Source organism: Urocitellus parryii, chromosome 2 (genome assembly GCF_045843805.1).
Source record: "Urocitellus parryii isolate mUroPar1 chromosome 2, mUroPar1.hap1, whole genome shotgun sequence".
Taxonomy (NCBI): Eukaryota; Metazoa; Chordata; class Mammalia; order Rodentia; family Sciuridae; genus Urocitellus; species Urocitellus parryii.
Genome location: NC_135532.1, coordinates 131,290,115 through 131,304,331, shown reverse-complemented (window position 1 = coordinate 131,304,331; position 14,217 = coordinate 131,290,115). Strand labels below are relative to the sequence as shown.

Here is a 14,217-nt window from a genome sequence, read left to right as displayed (position 1 = left end):
CACAGGAGCACATGAAATGGGATGTAAAGTGGAAAGTAAGGTTGGAAGAGAGGTGTTGGGTTGTAAAATGGAACTGTGAAAAGAAGAGCATATCTCCTAAGAAACTTTCTTTAATCCTATTCAAGTTTACCGGCTCCATGTTGATTTTGAAAACAATCCAATGGTTCAACGGTAATATGAATAAAACCCAAACTCTAGGGAATGTTAACGCCAGAAGGAAAGAAGGCCGCTGCCTTCCTCAACTCCATTAACAGTCACGGGTATTAGGACATTTCAATGCTGCTGTACCTCGCAGGTGCTTTCTGAGTTCCCACCCGCTGGATGACTGCTGACTCTGGCGGGGTACCCGGTAGCAGTGGCCAACAAAATCTCACCAAGGGATGGCTGGGGTTCCACGCGGAACCCACAACAAGGAGCACAATAATAAATTACTGCACTTGGGCTCCTCTTGGAGGAGCAAGCATGGGTTCCAACGCGAAGGAGGCCAGAAAACTCAACCAGAAGTTGGGTTCCAACGCGAAGGAGGCCAGAAAACTCAACCCAAAGTTCCCTACACAGCCACGAGGGACACTCAGAGAATTCACGTGCCTCGCGAGTTCTGAAGACCATCACGTGACAAAAGCCACGCACCTGAAAGCAGGGGCAACCCGGCTCATGGCTAGGTTCCCGTTAAGGTCGACTGAAACCCGATCTAAAGTTGGAGGGATCAACCAGCCTCGCCAGCGAGTTACAGTCAGCAACCACACTCCCCAAAGCGCTTTCCACGCCGGAAGTGCACTAATCCGCAGCACGTGGGGTTGCCAGGGCGCTCTTCACGTGACTGGGAGGGGCCTCGGGAACCTGGTAGCCAATGGTAGCCCTGAGGGGCGGTGCCTGTGACGCGCCGGGGCCTATCCCGGAAGTGGGACTGAGGTGGGGGCGGGAAAGGGCGGGGAGGCCGGGGTGTGGAAAGTGTGGCGGCCCCGCCCCGTCTCTTGGAACTGCTGCGGCCGCCACCGCCGCCGCTGCAGCTGCAGGGAACCGGTGCGGGTACGCAGACGATAGGCGTTCTGTGCCCGCTGAAAGGTGAAGACCTGGGGAAGATCTGGTGGAGCTGGAACTGGAGCAAGCAGGGTTGGGGTATGCGGCCAGAGACGAGTCCTTACTCGGGAAGGGGGAAAGATGGATGGGAGAAGGGAGAAGAGCGCGCGTCCCGCCGGAGCTCAGGCCCTTGCGGAGCCCGGCCGAGCCCGGCCAGGGATGCCAGCAGAATAGGGGGCGCCTGAGCGGTCGGGGCGGCGGCGCTGCGGGTAGAGGGCGGAGTTTGCGCCCGTTGCCCGAGGTCCAGGTGCTGCCGGCCAGCTCCTTTTATTCCCTCATCATTAGCGGGGACGTGCGGCCTGGGCCCGGTTCCCGGTGTGGGATCTGAGCGGCGGCAGAGGGCCGAGCAGCGCGGCGCAGGACGGTCGCGGGGCTGTTTATGCTGGGGGGTGGGGGTGGGTGTAACTGGGGAACGGGACCTACTTCCCCCAGCGCAGCGCGGGTGAGCGCGGGAGACCAGTGTGTCCCACCCCCCTTAAGTTCTTCTGAAGCTGCCTTCCCCACGTCCTCACCAATGGCTGGAAAAGTTTGTAGAGGCCGAAATCAGAAAGTGCCCATTAGATTTGAGTGGGTATCTTATAAATGCTGAAATAACGGACCCAAAATGCTTGGCATCTAACGTACCCGAAATGAAACATTTCCCTGCCTGCACGCCGGTTGTTAAAAAATGCACTCCAACTTTTTTGCGTAGGTTCCTCGGAAAAACTAGCATTTCCCCAGCCCACCATGGCCGACGAAATTGATTTCACTACCGGAGATGCTGGGGCTTCCAGCACTTATCCTATGCAGTGCTCGGCCCTGCGCAAAAACGGCTTTGTGGTGCTCAAAGGACGACCATGCAAAATAGTGGAGATGTCAACTTCCAAAACTGGAAAGCACGGTCATGCCAAGGTAAGTGCCCTTCCAAGTCATTCTTTGGCTTCTGCATTGAGATTTTGATCATTTATATTCCATTACAGATAATGAGTATCTATACTTAAAATTTTGTAGTAAAGACATTTTTTTCCTTTCCTCAGTTATTGAGTGATCAGCTATTGCTTTGAATGCTTAAAGATAGTATTCCCTTCCTGGGCCCTTATAATGTTTCATTAACTGGGAACTGAAACTTTCCTTAATCCTGGTGACCTCGAAGATCTATTCACTTTACAGTTGAGAAAACCTTTACTAACAGTTCTAAGAAACCTATTTTCAGTCTTATATATTCTTATAATTGAACTACTGGGATTATAAATTATATTGAGTCTTGACATTTTATGATTCCGTTTGACTGTTCACTGTATTTCAATTCTATGGCCACTACATTTTTTTAAGAAAGTAAAATTAGATGACCTTGGAAGGAGGAGAAAGAATCTGTCATAATCAGCATTGGTATTGTGTGCTCTTGGGTATGTACTGAGTGATATACTTGGCAGAGATTAAGCAGGTTTCCTGTTCTCCTCTATTAGGTACACCTTGTTGGAATTGATATTTTCACAGGCAAAAAATATGAAGATATTTGCCCTTCTACTCATAACATGGATGTTCCAAATATTAAGAGAAATGATTATCAAGTAAGTACTAATTTCCTTTAGAATGTTGATTTTTAAAAGTACAAATATTTTCTTCTAGCAGTAGTAATCTGACAAAACCCAACAGTAATTTTGAAGGTTTTCTTAATCAATTTTTAGGCACCACCTGTCTTATGAATTGGAGAAACAGATAGTGAGGTTTTTTTGTTTTGTTTTTTTCCTAGCATTCCTGTATTTTTAAAAAGTTGAGCACATCTCAGACCAAGTGACTCCATATTTTGACTAAGTCCAGTATTTGGTAAAATTACTGTGTTCTCTATTGTAAAATATATCAAATTTAGATAACTCCCTCCTGAGTGTTTTTTTTTTTTCCCCCTAATCAGAGCTAAGACTTCCAAGAAACTATTGGATTTCATGTTCCTACCAACCAAGTTTTTTAATTAATGTTAGTAAATCAGAGTTTGGTATTCTTAAGTAAGGAAATAAGTTGAAAAGTATAAATATAAAAAGTACATGCTTACTGAATATGGTAAAGAAAATATAAAAGCTGTGTAATTGGTTTATTTATATACATTGATGATGCTATGACCTTTTCTTAAATTAATAGATTTTAATTCCAATTATACTTTTAGATAGGTTGTGTTTAATAATAACATTTTGTTGTTCAACATATTGATGGTAACCAAATAATATCATAGAATGTGGAAGCTCGGATTAATCATAAATAATGCTATACTTGGAAGTATTCAATTTCTATATCAAGCATATCATATCAGAACTTCACCATATCAAACTTTTTTCTGTTAATTTTATATAGTGAGAAATACAAGAGTGGCATTTGTATTATTCAACTTAGACTGAATCCTTTCCTTTTTTTTATAGTTATTTTTTTTCTTTTTTTCTTATTGTTCAAAACATTACAAAGCTCTTGACATATCATATTTCATACATTTGATTCAAGCAGATTATGAACTCCCATAGACTGAATCCTTTCTATACCTTTCATTGTATTATATAAATTTTAAAAGAATATTGCTATCATCTGTATTTACCCAATGATTTTCTTTTATTCCATCAATATGCAAACATAGTTTTATGTAGTTTTAGTGTAATAACAGTTAAATATTTTTACTTTCTAGGTTGCTTTGGAGTCATTGTAAAAACTTGAATTGTCAATGTTAACAGAAAGTTAGGCTTGTTTTTTTGTTTTGTTTTGCGGGGGGTGGATTTTGAGTCAAATAGATCTGGGTTTGGATCTAGTTTGGCCTCTTTCTAATTATATGGATTTTGGACAAGTTATGCAACCCCTCTGAACATTAGTTTCCCAATCTACAAAACAAGAATGATGTGAGGATTAAATGATTAAACGTACCCCATGAGTAGATGAGTACAGAGAAGCAGTTCTGTTTGGCTCCCCTTTCCTATTTAAAAACTCTACTTAATAATGTCATTACTGTTGGAACACTGAATTTAAATGTGGTACATAATTGCTCAATAAAAAATCATCAAGTGTGTGTATTTATTGTGTCAGTGGAGAGAGGGTAACAGAAGAATAAGGCTTATCATATAATTTTCTTTTGCCCCAAGTGTGAATACTTTGAATATTCAGTATGCATTATATTCAATAATATTCATTCAGCATCAAATCCTCATACCTGTTGCATGTGTCAGAAAGATAGTATCAGTAGTTCACATAATTACTACTTTGATCAAGTTAGCCAGTCATTGATTGGAGTTCACAGTTTAACATAGAGGAAAATTTTAATCTGGATTTTATTTTGATGTATAATGAGGCCCAGACTGGGGTTCAGCAGATGAACTGAAGTGAGGCCTTGGGTGTAAAAGTTTAAATAAAGACAAGTCTACTAGGGCAAAGGGGGAAAAATCAGTAACTTTTTCACTTAAAATTTTGATATTTTGGGGCTGTGGCTGTGGCTCAGTGGTGGAGTACGTTCCTCGCACATGTGAGGCACTGGGTTTGAGCCTCAGCAGCACATAAAAAGAAATAAAGATATTGTGTCCATCTGCAACTAAAAAAAATTAAAATTTTTTTTTTTATATTTTGTTCATCATGTCACTTTTGCATTCTAATTTTTTTAAAGTACTGTACTGGGCTGGGGATGTGGCTCAAGCGGTAGCGCGCTCGCCTGGCATGCGTGCGGCCAGGGTTCGATCCTCAGCACCACATGCCAACAAAGATGTTGTGTCCGCCGAGAACTAAAAAAAAAAAAATATATATAAAAAATAAATAAATAAATAAAATAAAGTACTGTACTAAAATATTTGATCACTGAGGGTTTATTTTTTTAGGGGGGTGCTTTCTTAATTTTGCAGCCAAGACAAGTGTTTCAGTCCAACTTAATTCCAGCCATTAGTATATAATTATGTGGGAGAGTGGATTAAAGGTTGATAAAAGCTAGATAGTTTGGGTATAGATTCCTACTTTGGCACTTTTTGGCTGTGTGACCTTGGCTAGCAAGTTACTTAACCTCTTGTCTCCATTTCTTTACATATAAAATGGGGTATGAATAATAAACTTCTCATGGAATCATTTTAAGGCTTCATTAGTTAATAGGACATTGCATGGCATAGTAAATACTCAGTGCCCACATCTTCTCATTATCCAGCCAACATGGGACACTTATTTCTGTTCTTTTAAAAAAGTTCTGTGCTTACAGTTTTATTTATTGTGCTACGGAGAAAGTCACTTATCTATTCACATGCCTTAAGTAAATTCCTACTTTTTTTTTTTATCATTTGGCTATGTTTAGTCCTTTATATTTCCTGAATTCAGTATTTTGAATGTCAATTTGATAGCCAGCCAAAGTGAAATATGTATATCTGATCATTATAAGAATTTTTAAAAATATTTATTTTTTAGGTGTAGATGGACACAACACAATGCCTTTATTTCTATATGGTGTTGAGGTTCGAACCTGGGTCCTGCCCGTGCAAGGTGAGCGCTCTACCGCTGAGCCACAATCCCAGCCCTTATTATTATAATAATTAAAAATAAATATTTAGGGGCTGGAGTTGTGGCTCAGCAGTAGAGTGCTCGCCTGGCACTTGTGGGGCCTTGGGTTTGATCCTCAGCACCACTTTATAAATCAATCAATCAATCAATCAGTCAAATAAAGGTATTGTGTCCAACTATAACTGAAAAATACATTTTTTTAAAAAGTAAATGTTTAAGAAAAGAAACATTTGTAATTTTAACTTTGTATATTTTTAATGTAAGTTCAGAATGAAAGAAATATTATTTCCTCAATTCCAAAATCAGCTTGGATTAGATTGATAACTTCCATTACTTCTCCCAGAAGTAGTTATGGCCATTTGGAGCTCAGTGATGGTGTAAAATACAAATACATTCAGATGCCTTTGGAAATCTCTAAATTGATAAATCTAGAAATGCTCTTTCAGACTTCATGACTCCCCTGGGTTTTTGGTGGGGAGGCGGGTACTGGGAATTGAACTCAAGAGCTGAGCCACATTCCCAGCCCAATTTTGTATTTTATTTGGAGACAGGGTCTCACTGAGTTGATTAGTGCTTCACTATTGCAGAGGCTGACTATGAACTCGCAATCTTCCTACCTCAGCCTCCTGAGCTGCTGGGATTACAGGTGTGCGCCACCACGCCTGGCTCTTGAATGTTTTTTTTAGAAAGTTCTGTGATGCCATGCATCCCACCCAAATTAAATGCTTTATGTATATTCACAGAAGTTTCATGTCATTCAAAGATTATTTTCCAGAAAGAAAACAAGTACAGGACACATAAAGTATATATTGTAGACTTTTGGATTATTGGTAAATTGCCAAAACGATGACTATTAAGTCCAAATAATAAATGACTTATCTTTTGAATGTTGAAATGAGTTGAATTTTTTTGTTGCAACTTAAAACACTAATGACAATAATGATGCTATGAATTTCCCTGAACTTAAAATCTTTTTATAATTTTAACATGCTCTGTGGAATCCTTGTGTTCCCTTATGGAAGCCAGTCTTTCTTTGGGAATAGAACACCTCAAAGCCAGTAGAATCCAGTTTGAAAAGACAAGAAGCAAATAATTTGCTACAGTATCATTAAGGGTAATAGTGAGAAGAACTACCCTCTTTGGTTTTTAGACTTGTGTATTCTACTTTTGGGAAAAATAACTCCATATATGTTGTAACCTACTACAAAACAGCCCTAGACCCACAAAGTATTACCCAGCTGATGATGTACATGAATCTTCAATAGGTCAAAGCACATAGTTTTGGAATGATGGAGTTCATGAACCAGTGAATTCTTTGGGTATCTTCTCATTGTCTCATTTTGCCTGTAAAATGAGATTTTTTAGTTGGAATTTATGTCATGTGAAATATTATGACAAGAATGAGGCATGTGGTAAATCCAGATGGGATTTTAGCAGGAGCACTACATGTAGGAAAGGCAAACCCATAAGGGTCTATTGCAGTAAGTCAAATCACTGCCTCTTCCATGAAAGAAGGGATACAGTGTTATCAGATAGATAGCTGTTCCCTCTGGGAAATTGTGTCAGGGATCCTGTGCTGGTCTCTTCTATGAGGTTCTCAGTAGGGGCTATTGTCAGATCAGAGTTAGTGGGAGAACTCCTGTGTCATTGAGCCCATTGAACAAGGACTGGAACAAGGCACCAAAAAGAAACTGAATATCATTCATAGAACCCTCTTTTCTACCTAATTATTTACAACCTATGTTATAGCAGGTGCCCTTTGGTGAGCATTCATAGGATCTGCTCTTTAATTTTTATGGAAAGGTCCTTATTATCAGCAGTTTTCCTATCTTGTTCTTTCAGTGTCCTTGACCTTGCAGCCCAGCTCTTAACTCTGGCCCATAATCAGTATAAATCCAACCTCTAGTTCTCTGTTCTCCCACATCTAGTGGCCCTATCCCTCACCACTGCTCAGGGCCACGTCCAAATGGTGCATTATACTATGCATTAACACCTAGAAATTATTAAATTATTTTTGTTTCATGGTCAACTGATTATAGGGAATTTCCTATCAAGCTATTGGGATGAGATGAAAAGGAAGAAGTATCAGTGTGAGATAAAAAGGTACTTTCTGCATCCGAGCAACTTATACAGCTTGTTTGTTGATCTCATATATGCTACTTCCTCTTAGTGATGAGTGTTACTATGCATATCCAGCTTCATGACTTGGGTCAGTTGATGGTGGTGTCATTTGCTTAGGTGATATAATGGTAATGTTCAAGAATTCATTCTCTACCAGGAACCACTAACTGTGAGGAGGAGCTTGAAAGTGCTAGGAAAAAGAAGGAAGAAGTTGAAAGAAATAGGTCTTACCTAAACAAGTCTGTTTTAAAACAGATTGAAAAGCAGAATTCACAAATTAAAGCTAACAAAGCACTTGTAATGATGCTATATCTTCTCCAGCCTTCTGCTGCATACCAATAATACAAATGCAGGCAGAAAAAGTTTCTCTTTAATTCCTCCCTTTCAGTGTTCTTATTTATCCTGGCTATGTCATGGACAGAATCTATGATCACTAATTCTCCCTACACCCTTCCTTTTAGTTCATCCTTTGCTTCTTTAACTTATTGTGCCTCCCAACATTTAGTGGTGCTAAACATATAGTGCCCTTTATAGAATTCTTATATGCCATGGCATTTTTCCATCTTTTTATTGTGGAAATTTTCAAAGTATCAAAATCCTGTATACAGTGCATCATCCAGCTTCAACAATTACAATACATCTTGACAATCTTGTTTCATCTATACCCCACTGTTTTAGTCAGCTTTTTCACTGCTATGACTAGAGGACCCAACCAGAACAATTGTAGAGGAGGAAAAGTTTATTTGCAGTCTCAGGATTCAGAGGTCTAAGTCCATAGAAGGCTGGTTCCATTCCTTGGGGTTTGAGGTGAGACTGAACATCATGGCAGATGTTCAGCAAGCAGCTCACATCATGATCAGAAAGCAGAGTGTCTATACTCTCCAGATACAAAATATATACCCCAAACCGCGTCCCAATTCCCACCCCCTCCAGCCACACCCTACCACATCAGTTACCACTCACTCAGTCCCTATCAGGGGATTAAATCATTGATTTTGGGTTTAGACTCTTTCAACCCAAACATTTCTTCTGTGAAACTTCTTGAATTGTCTCACACATGAGCTTTTGGGAGACACCTCACATTTAAACCATAACACCTACATCTATTTTTTTATTCTTGTAATTTCTGCCTTTTCATTATTTTGAAGCTAATTTATCTACAAATGATAAAGCAAAAAACAAAACATATCACACCTAAAAATTATTAATTACTTAATAGTATCAAATATATCCCATCAGTGGTGGTTATTGTTTTGTTGTATAGTTTATCTGAGTCAGGACCTAAATTAGGTCCATAAAATGAGATTGGCTTATATATCTGTTAATGCTATTTTAATCTATAGCTTCTCCTCTCTCATACATGTACTTGAATTCTCTTTCTCCAATTTTTTGTTGAAGAGACTGGGTCATTTGTTCTGCAGACTTTGTCACAGTCTGGGTTTTGCTAATTGCATTTTCTTGGTTAATGTGTTCCTCTGTCCTTAGTATTTCCTGAAGCTTTAGTAGTAAGATGAAGAGATGTGATCAGATTTAGTTTAGCTTTTTCTTTACTTCCTCTTCCTGCATTTTTAAAGAAGACTACTCTGAAGGTGATAATTCTCTGCAAATTCAATTTTTTTCAGGACAATTGGCAAATTTGAATATGGATTATATATAAGATAATAGGTTATCAATATTAAATTTCCTGATTTTGAAAAATAAACTTTATGTATTTAGTACTGAAAAGTCAGGATCTGTGAAAATTATTCTCAAGTGATTAAGTAAAAATAAGACTGTATGATATTTTATGTTTTACATACACAAAGAGAAAGTGCACATGTGGATAAATGTTAGCCATAGGCGAATCTAGGGTAAGGAAATGGGATTTTATTGCATTCTTTTTGCAACTTTTCTATATATAATTTTTTTAAGATTCTTAATAATTTAAATGATCAAGTAATTTATTTTCATTATTTTGTTTTTCTGCAGCTTAGTTTTGTTTTTGAAAACTTGCAATTTTATTTCATATCGCAGTTTATTTTAATAAGATGTTTAATGTTTATACATTGTTTTACTAGATATTTTGCACTTTTACATTTGAAATGCTTTCTATATTTAACCCCACAGTTTATTTTACGAATTCCTAACTCTTAAAAAATGCCAGTTTATAATTACCAAAATACTAGTATTATTTGGTTCCTCTGTGTCAGTCACTAGTTGCAATAGCAACCTTTAACTTTGAAGTAGTTCGAGTTCCACTTTAGCAAATTGCTGAAAGAGCAGAAATGAAAGATCTGCCTTGTAAGCATGTGGTTAATTGTTTAAACATTATCCTTCTTACCTCAACCTCTTTGTTCTTCACTCCTTTCCAACTACCTCACAAATGTTTGAGTAACTAAGAAGTTAATTAAAAGTGTTAGCTGGGTGCAGTGATGCATTTCTATAATCCCAGTTACTGGGAGACTGAGCAGGGGGATCAAGAGTTTGAGGCCAGCCTGGACAAGTCTGTGAGACCCTGTCTCAAAAGAAAATGTTTTATTGTTGCTCTGTAGGATGGCTTTTCTGATTTTGGGAATTTAGATATATTTGCAAACTCAACCTCTCCCATGATAAGTGGAGTTTCTGTGGAATGTCACTGCAGATTTGGTAAATGGTGTACATGGAGGAGAGCTTAGAAACTTGGTCCATGTGGTATGCCTGGGTTATATCACAGTGGTTAAAGGGAATCAAGGACCACGTCTTTGACTCCTTTGGTATGTGTTAGCAGCTGGTCTTCTGGATGATTGGTCTTTTATGAAGTCGTTAGAATTCTAGGCACACTGATGGTGCATATGCTTTTAGAATAAGTGAGTAGGGACTGGCTGTTTCCTCATTTCAGTAATAAAAGAAATTGAATTATAGCAAAACTGTGTTTTTTTAATGTTAGGTTAATAACTGGATTTGCTTCATTAATGACAATAAGCTAGTGTTTGTTTTTAATCTGTTATTAGTAGTGAACTAGAGATAAAAAATTGTTAACTTTGGTTGTAGTCAAATTATAATAGAATTTTATTTGTAATAGTGCAAAATTGAAAATAATTTGATTGCCCAGTAATGGAAAAACAGTTAATTCAGTAACAAGCATATCCATGCACTTGTGTAATGGTTAGATTAAGGTAAGTCTATATTTTCTAATAGAAATCTAAGGCCTGAAAAACAGCTTGCTGAAAAATACCGATCCCATTTTTTTTTGAAAAGCAACCATATTTGTGTTTTATACTTAAATGTAAATGCTTCAGAATACACTGTAAAAGCAGCCTAAACTGCTGAATAATACAGAGATTGGGCAGGAAGAGTACAGGAAGGAATGAATTTACTGTATTTTAGTCTGTATTTTATACTTTGGTGCTTTAGCAGTTTTAAACACCAACAATATATTAATGTATTACATGTATTTATATAAATTAGTGTAGATTGCAGTTTAACTGTGTAACATTACAAAGGAGTGGATATAATCTAATTAGTATAAATTTTATAATTTCTTCTAATAGCTGATATGCATTCAGGATGGTTACCTTTCCCTGCTGACAGAAACTGGTGAAGTTCGTGAGGATCTTAAACTGCCAGAAGGTGAACTAGGCAAAGAAATAGAAGGAAAGTACAATGCAGGTGAAGATGTGCAGGTAAAGACCTAGGAGAAGATTGTGTTTTTTAAACAATTTTATAAAAACTTTGGCCTAAATTATGAAGTGTTGAAATATTTATAGTTCTTTTTTTCCCTATTCCTTGGAGTGTCTTGCAAAACCACAGTCTGAGAAATTCTACTTCAGGAAACTATAAAGAAAGTAGATGATTGGGGAGGGGGGTCGTTACCCCTTTCCAAAGTCCATATACACAAAATATCTGCAAATACACAGTATATGGTAAATTAAATATATCTTGTATATGTATTGCCTTCTGGGTAACTTTTACCTGCATTTTTTTTCCTTATAGGTGTCTGTCATGTGTGCAATGAGTGAAGAATATGCTGTAGCCATAAAGCCCTGCAAATAAATGGGGACATAAGGCATGAGCAAACCGTTTAGGTCTGGATCAACTGCAGATCTAAAGTTTGGTTCTAAGTTGTCACCAAAGCTATGGCCTTCATAAGCAACCTCATTTTTGTTTTTTTTAACTGTTTTGAAATTGTGCTGGTTCATTTTGCTGGTAGTTGGTAACTTAACAAAAAAAAAAAATCAAGATATATAATTCTTTTTTTTTTTTTAATTTTGTGTCTTTCCTATAACATTCCTGTGGTTTTCAGTATGAGTCCAAGAAACATAAAGCTTCAGCAAATGTGATTTGTCTGAGCAAATCATTCCTTAATTTTAATAAAATGATAAGTTAAACCAGGGTTTTAAAAGATAATGTAGCATTTGGTGGTATTGAAATACCACATTTAAGTTGAATTGCTTTGCATTAATTTCAAACTAATGTCATAGAATACATAAATTATGGTTTAAAATTGTCAGTTTTAGCCTGTGTGTGGCAAATACATCTTTAAACAAAAATCATGTTATTAAAAAGCGTCAGTTACCTTGGTGGTTGTGTGGAATGATATACATTACCTCGGTCATACCATTCTTTGCCACATTGTTAGTAGACTTACACCTTACATGGTGGTTTTAGTACTTGTCATTGACAGAGGGACATTGAGCTGTTGGATGAAAATGAGCATGTTAGACTGTAAAGAAGACAAAAAGGACAGTGGCAAAGGAGGTTGGTCAACTCTAGGTTTTGACTTGAGACCTTTGTAATCAGCATAAAAAATAGAAAGTAGCTTTTTAGTTATATTTTTGCTTTTAACTTTTTTCCCCTTTAACCCCCTGGCACTGAAAGGACTGACCTGCTTTACAGGACACTGCAGTGCTTTTTTTGCAACCATGTTGAATAAGTGTTGGCATTTATCAGTAATTGCTCCTTTTCAACCATTTTAAAGTATTTTTTTTGACCTTAAAATATTACTTAGACTAAAACTGGGAATTCTTAAGTTGAGTTGGAATTCTTAACTTTAAATTGATTTGTTAAATTTATGCATATTTTTTCTAAAGTGAAATGAAAGTCAATCATGGAAGAAATGTTACTTTATTTAAAATTATTATTTAACTTATTTTAAGTATATGTATTTTTTCTGTTTTCTGTCTTAATTCAGTACCGATGTAAAATATAACTAGGAAAGAATTATATAAGCCAAATTATTTTTTAAAGAAGTGTTTCAGGTGACATAACTGCACTTCCATTTTTTTAGATCATTCTGTCACACACACACACACACACACACACACACGAGTATATGTACTCATTCCAAATTTACTTGTTCCAAAATAAGACATCATTATAGAGTTTGTGAAGACCTTTAACTCAATAGTAATGATTATATTGGAGTGGAAATCATTTATCTCAGTAATGCCTTGATTCTCTAAGACAAGTTCTGAGATCCCTCCCATCATGCCTTGACCTCAAAGGGCTTTGTTCCTATCATCTAAAGAAAAATATATATGATGATGTAACTGATCTAATCAGTGACTAGAAAGAGTGTTAGACATAAGATATACAAATTTTAGTTGCTTAATTTGTACACACTTTAAAATCTTGTCTTGGCCTCAGCAAACCCAGTTAGACAAGAAGCAAGATACTTTTAAGAGAAGTGCAAGGAAGAGGATTCTAAAGCACAAGAAATATTGAGGTGTTATAGTAATTGATTTTAGCATGACATTAGCTTTTGCCCATCCAAAGCACAATTAGGAATTAGGCTAAATTCTTTCCAGTATGCTATTTAAGTATCTACTCCATACTGCTCTAGTTTTTGTAGTTCTATAATCTCTAATGTGTATCTCACTTGCTACTGGTTAACATTACCCACAGGAATTCCAGAAAGTTATTAATCTGTGCTGCTTGCTGGTCATTCATCTGGTCCCTCTTAGCCATACTAGAGTTCTGATTTAGTATTAGTTCTGGATTAGCATGCCCTTGTTCTTCCTAATTTGTCAAATTTCACATAAATATGTTTTCAATTGTGATATAAGTATGTACAAATGATAATAATGCATCTCTATCTCCATACCTTGAATGGCAAAAGTTATTTATGCATAAGTGTTGCATTTTAAATACTATATGAAGTGTAAATACTCTAACATAATTATATAGATTTTAAAGATATGGGACTGTTTATTTTCACATAAGTCAATAGATGTTTCTCTAGAACAAAATATTTCATTTAGTAAAGCTTTATAAATTGTATTAAAAGGAAGCAGGGAACATATATTTTTTAACATAGAACAGAAGTGACTTCATTCTTTTTTGACATCAGAGAAATGTTAAAAGTTGATTCCTACTATTTGTTGTACTTTTTTGTAGCACAATGTTAAATATCACAAGTTACCATGTGTAGAATATAAATTGTCATGTTGATAGATTAAACAATGATATACCATTTTTGTCTGTACACATTTCACCAGTTTATAGACAGTATTAACAGGTTTCTTTCTAAGACAACATGTTTTATTTCTACTGTGAAGACTTTGTTACACCTTATTT

General features: G+C 36.8%; 1 protein-coding gene across 2 annotated transcripts; it reads left to right on the top strand.

Moving 5' to 3' along the window:
* The first annotated feature begins 990 nt into the window (after positions 1-990).
* On the top strand, positions 991-12,655 carry Eif5a2 (eukaryotic translation initiation factor 5A2). 2 transcript variants are annotated; one of them, XM_077794081.1, is made up of 5 exons: positions 991-1,119; positions 1,772-1,971; positions 2,526-2,630; positions 11,193-11,324; positions 11,635-12,655. In XM_077794081.1, exons 2-5 carry the CDS (start codon positions 1,807-1,809, stop codon positions 11,692-11,694), a joined length of 462 nt encoding a protein of 153 aa, XP_077650207.1. In that variant the 5' UTR covers positions 991-1,119; positions 1,772-1,806; the 3' UTR covers positions 11,695-12,655. The 2 variants fall into 2 exon arrangements, with proteins under 2 accessions (XP_077650207.1, XP_077650208.1); XM_077794082.1 differs by having other exon boundaries at positions 1,003-1,065.
* Positions 12,656-14,217: the final 1,562 nt, after the last annotated feature.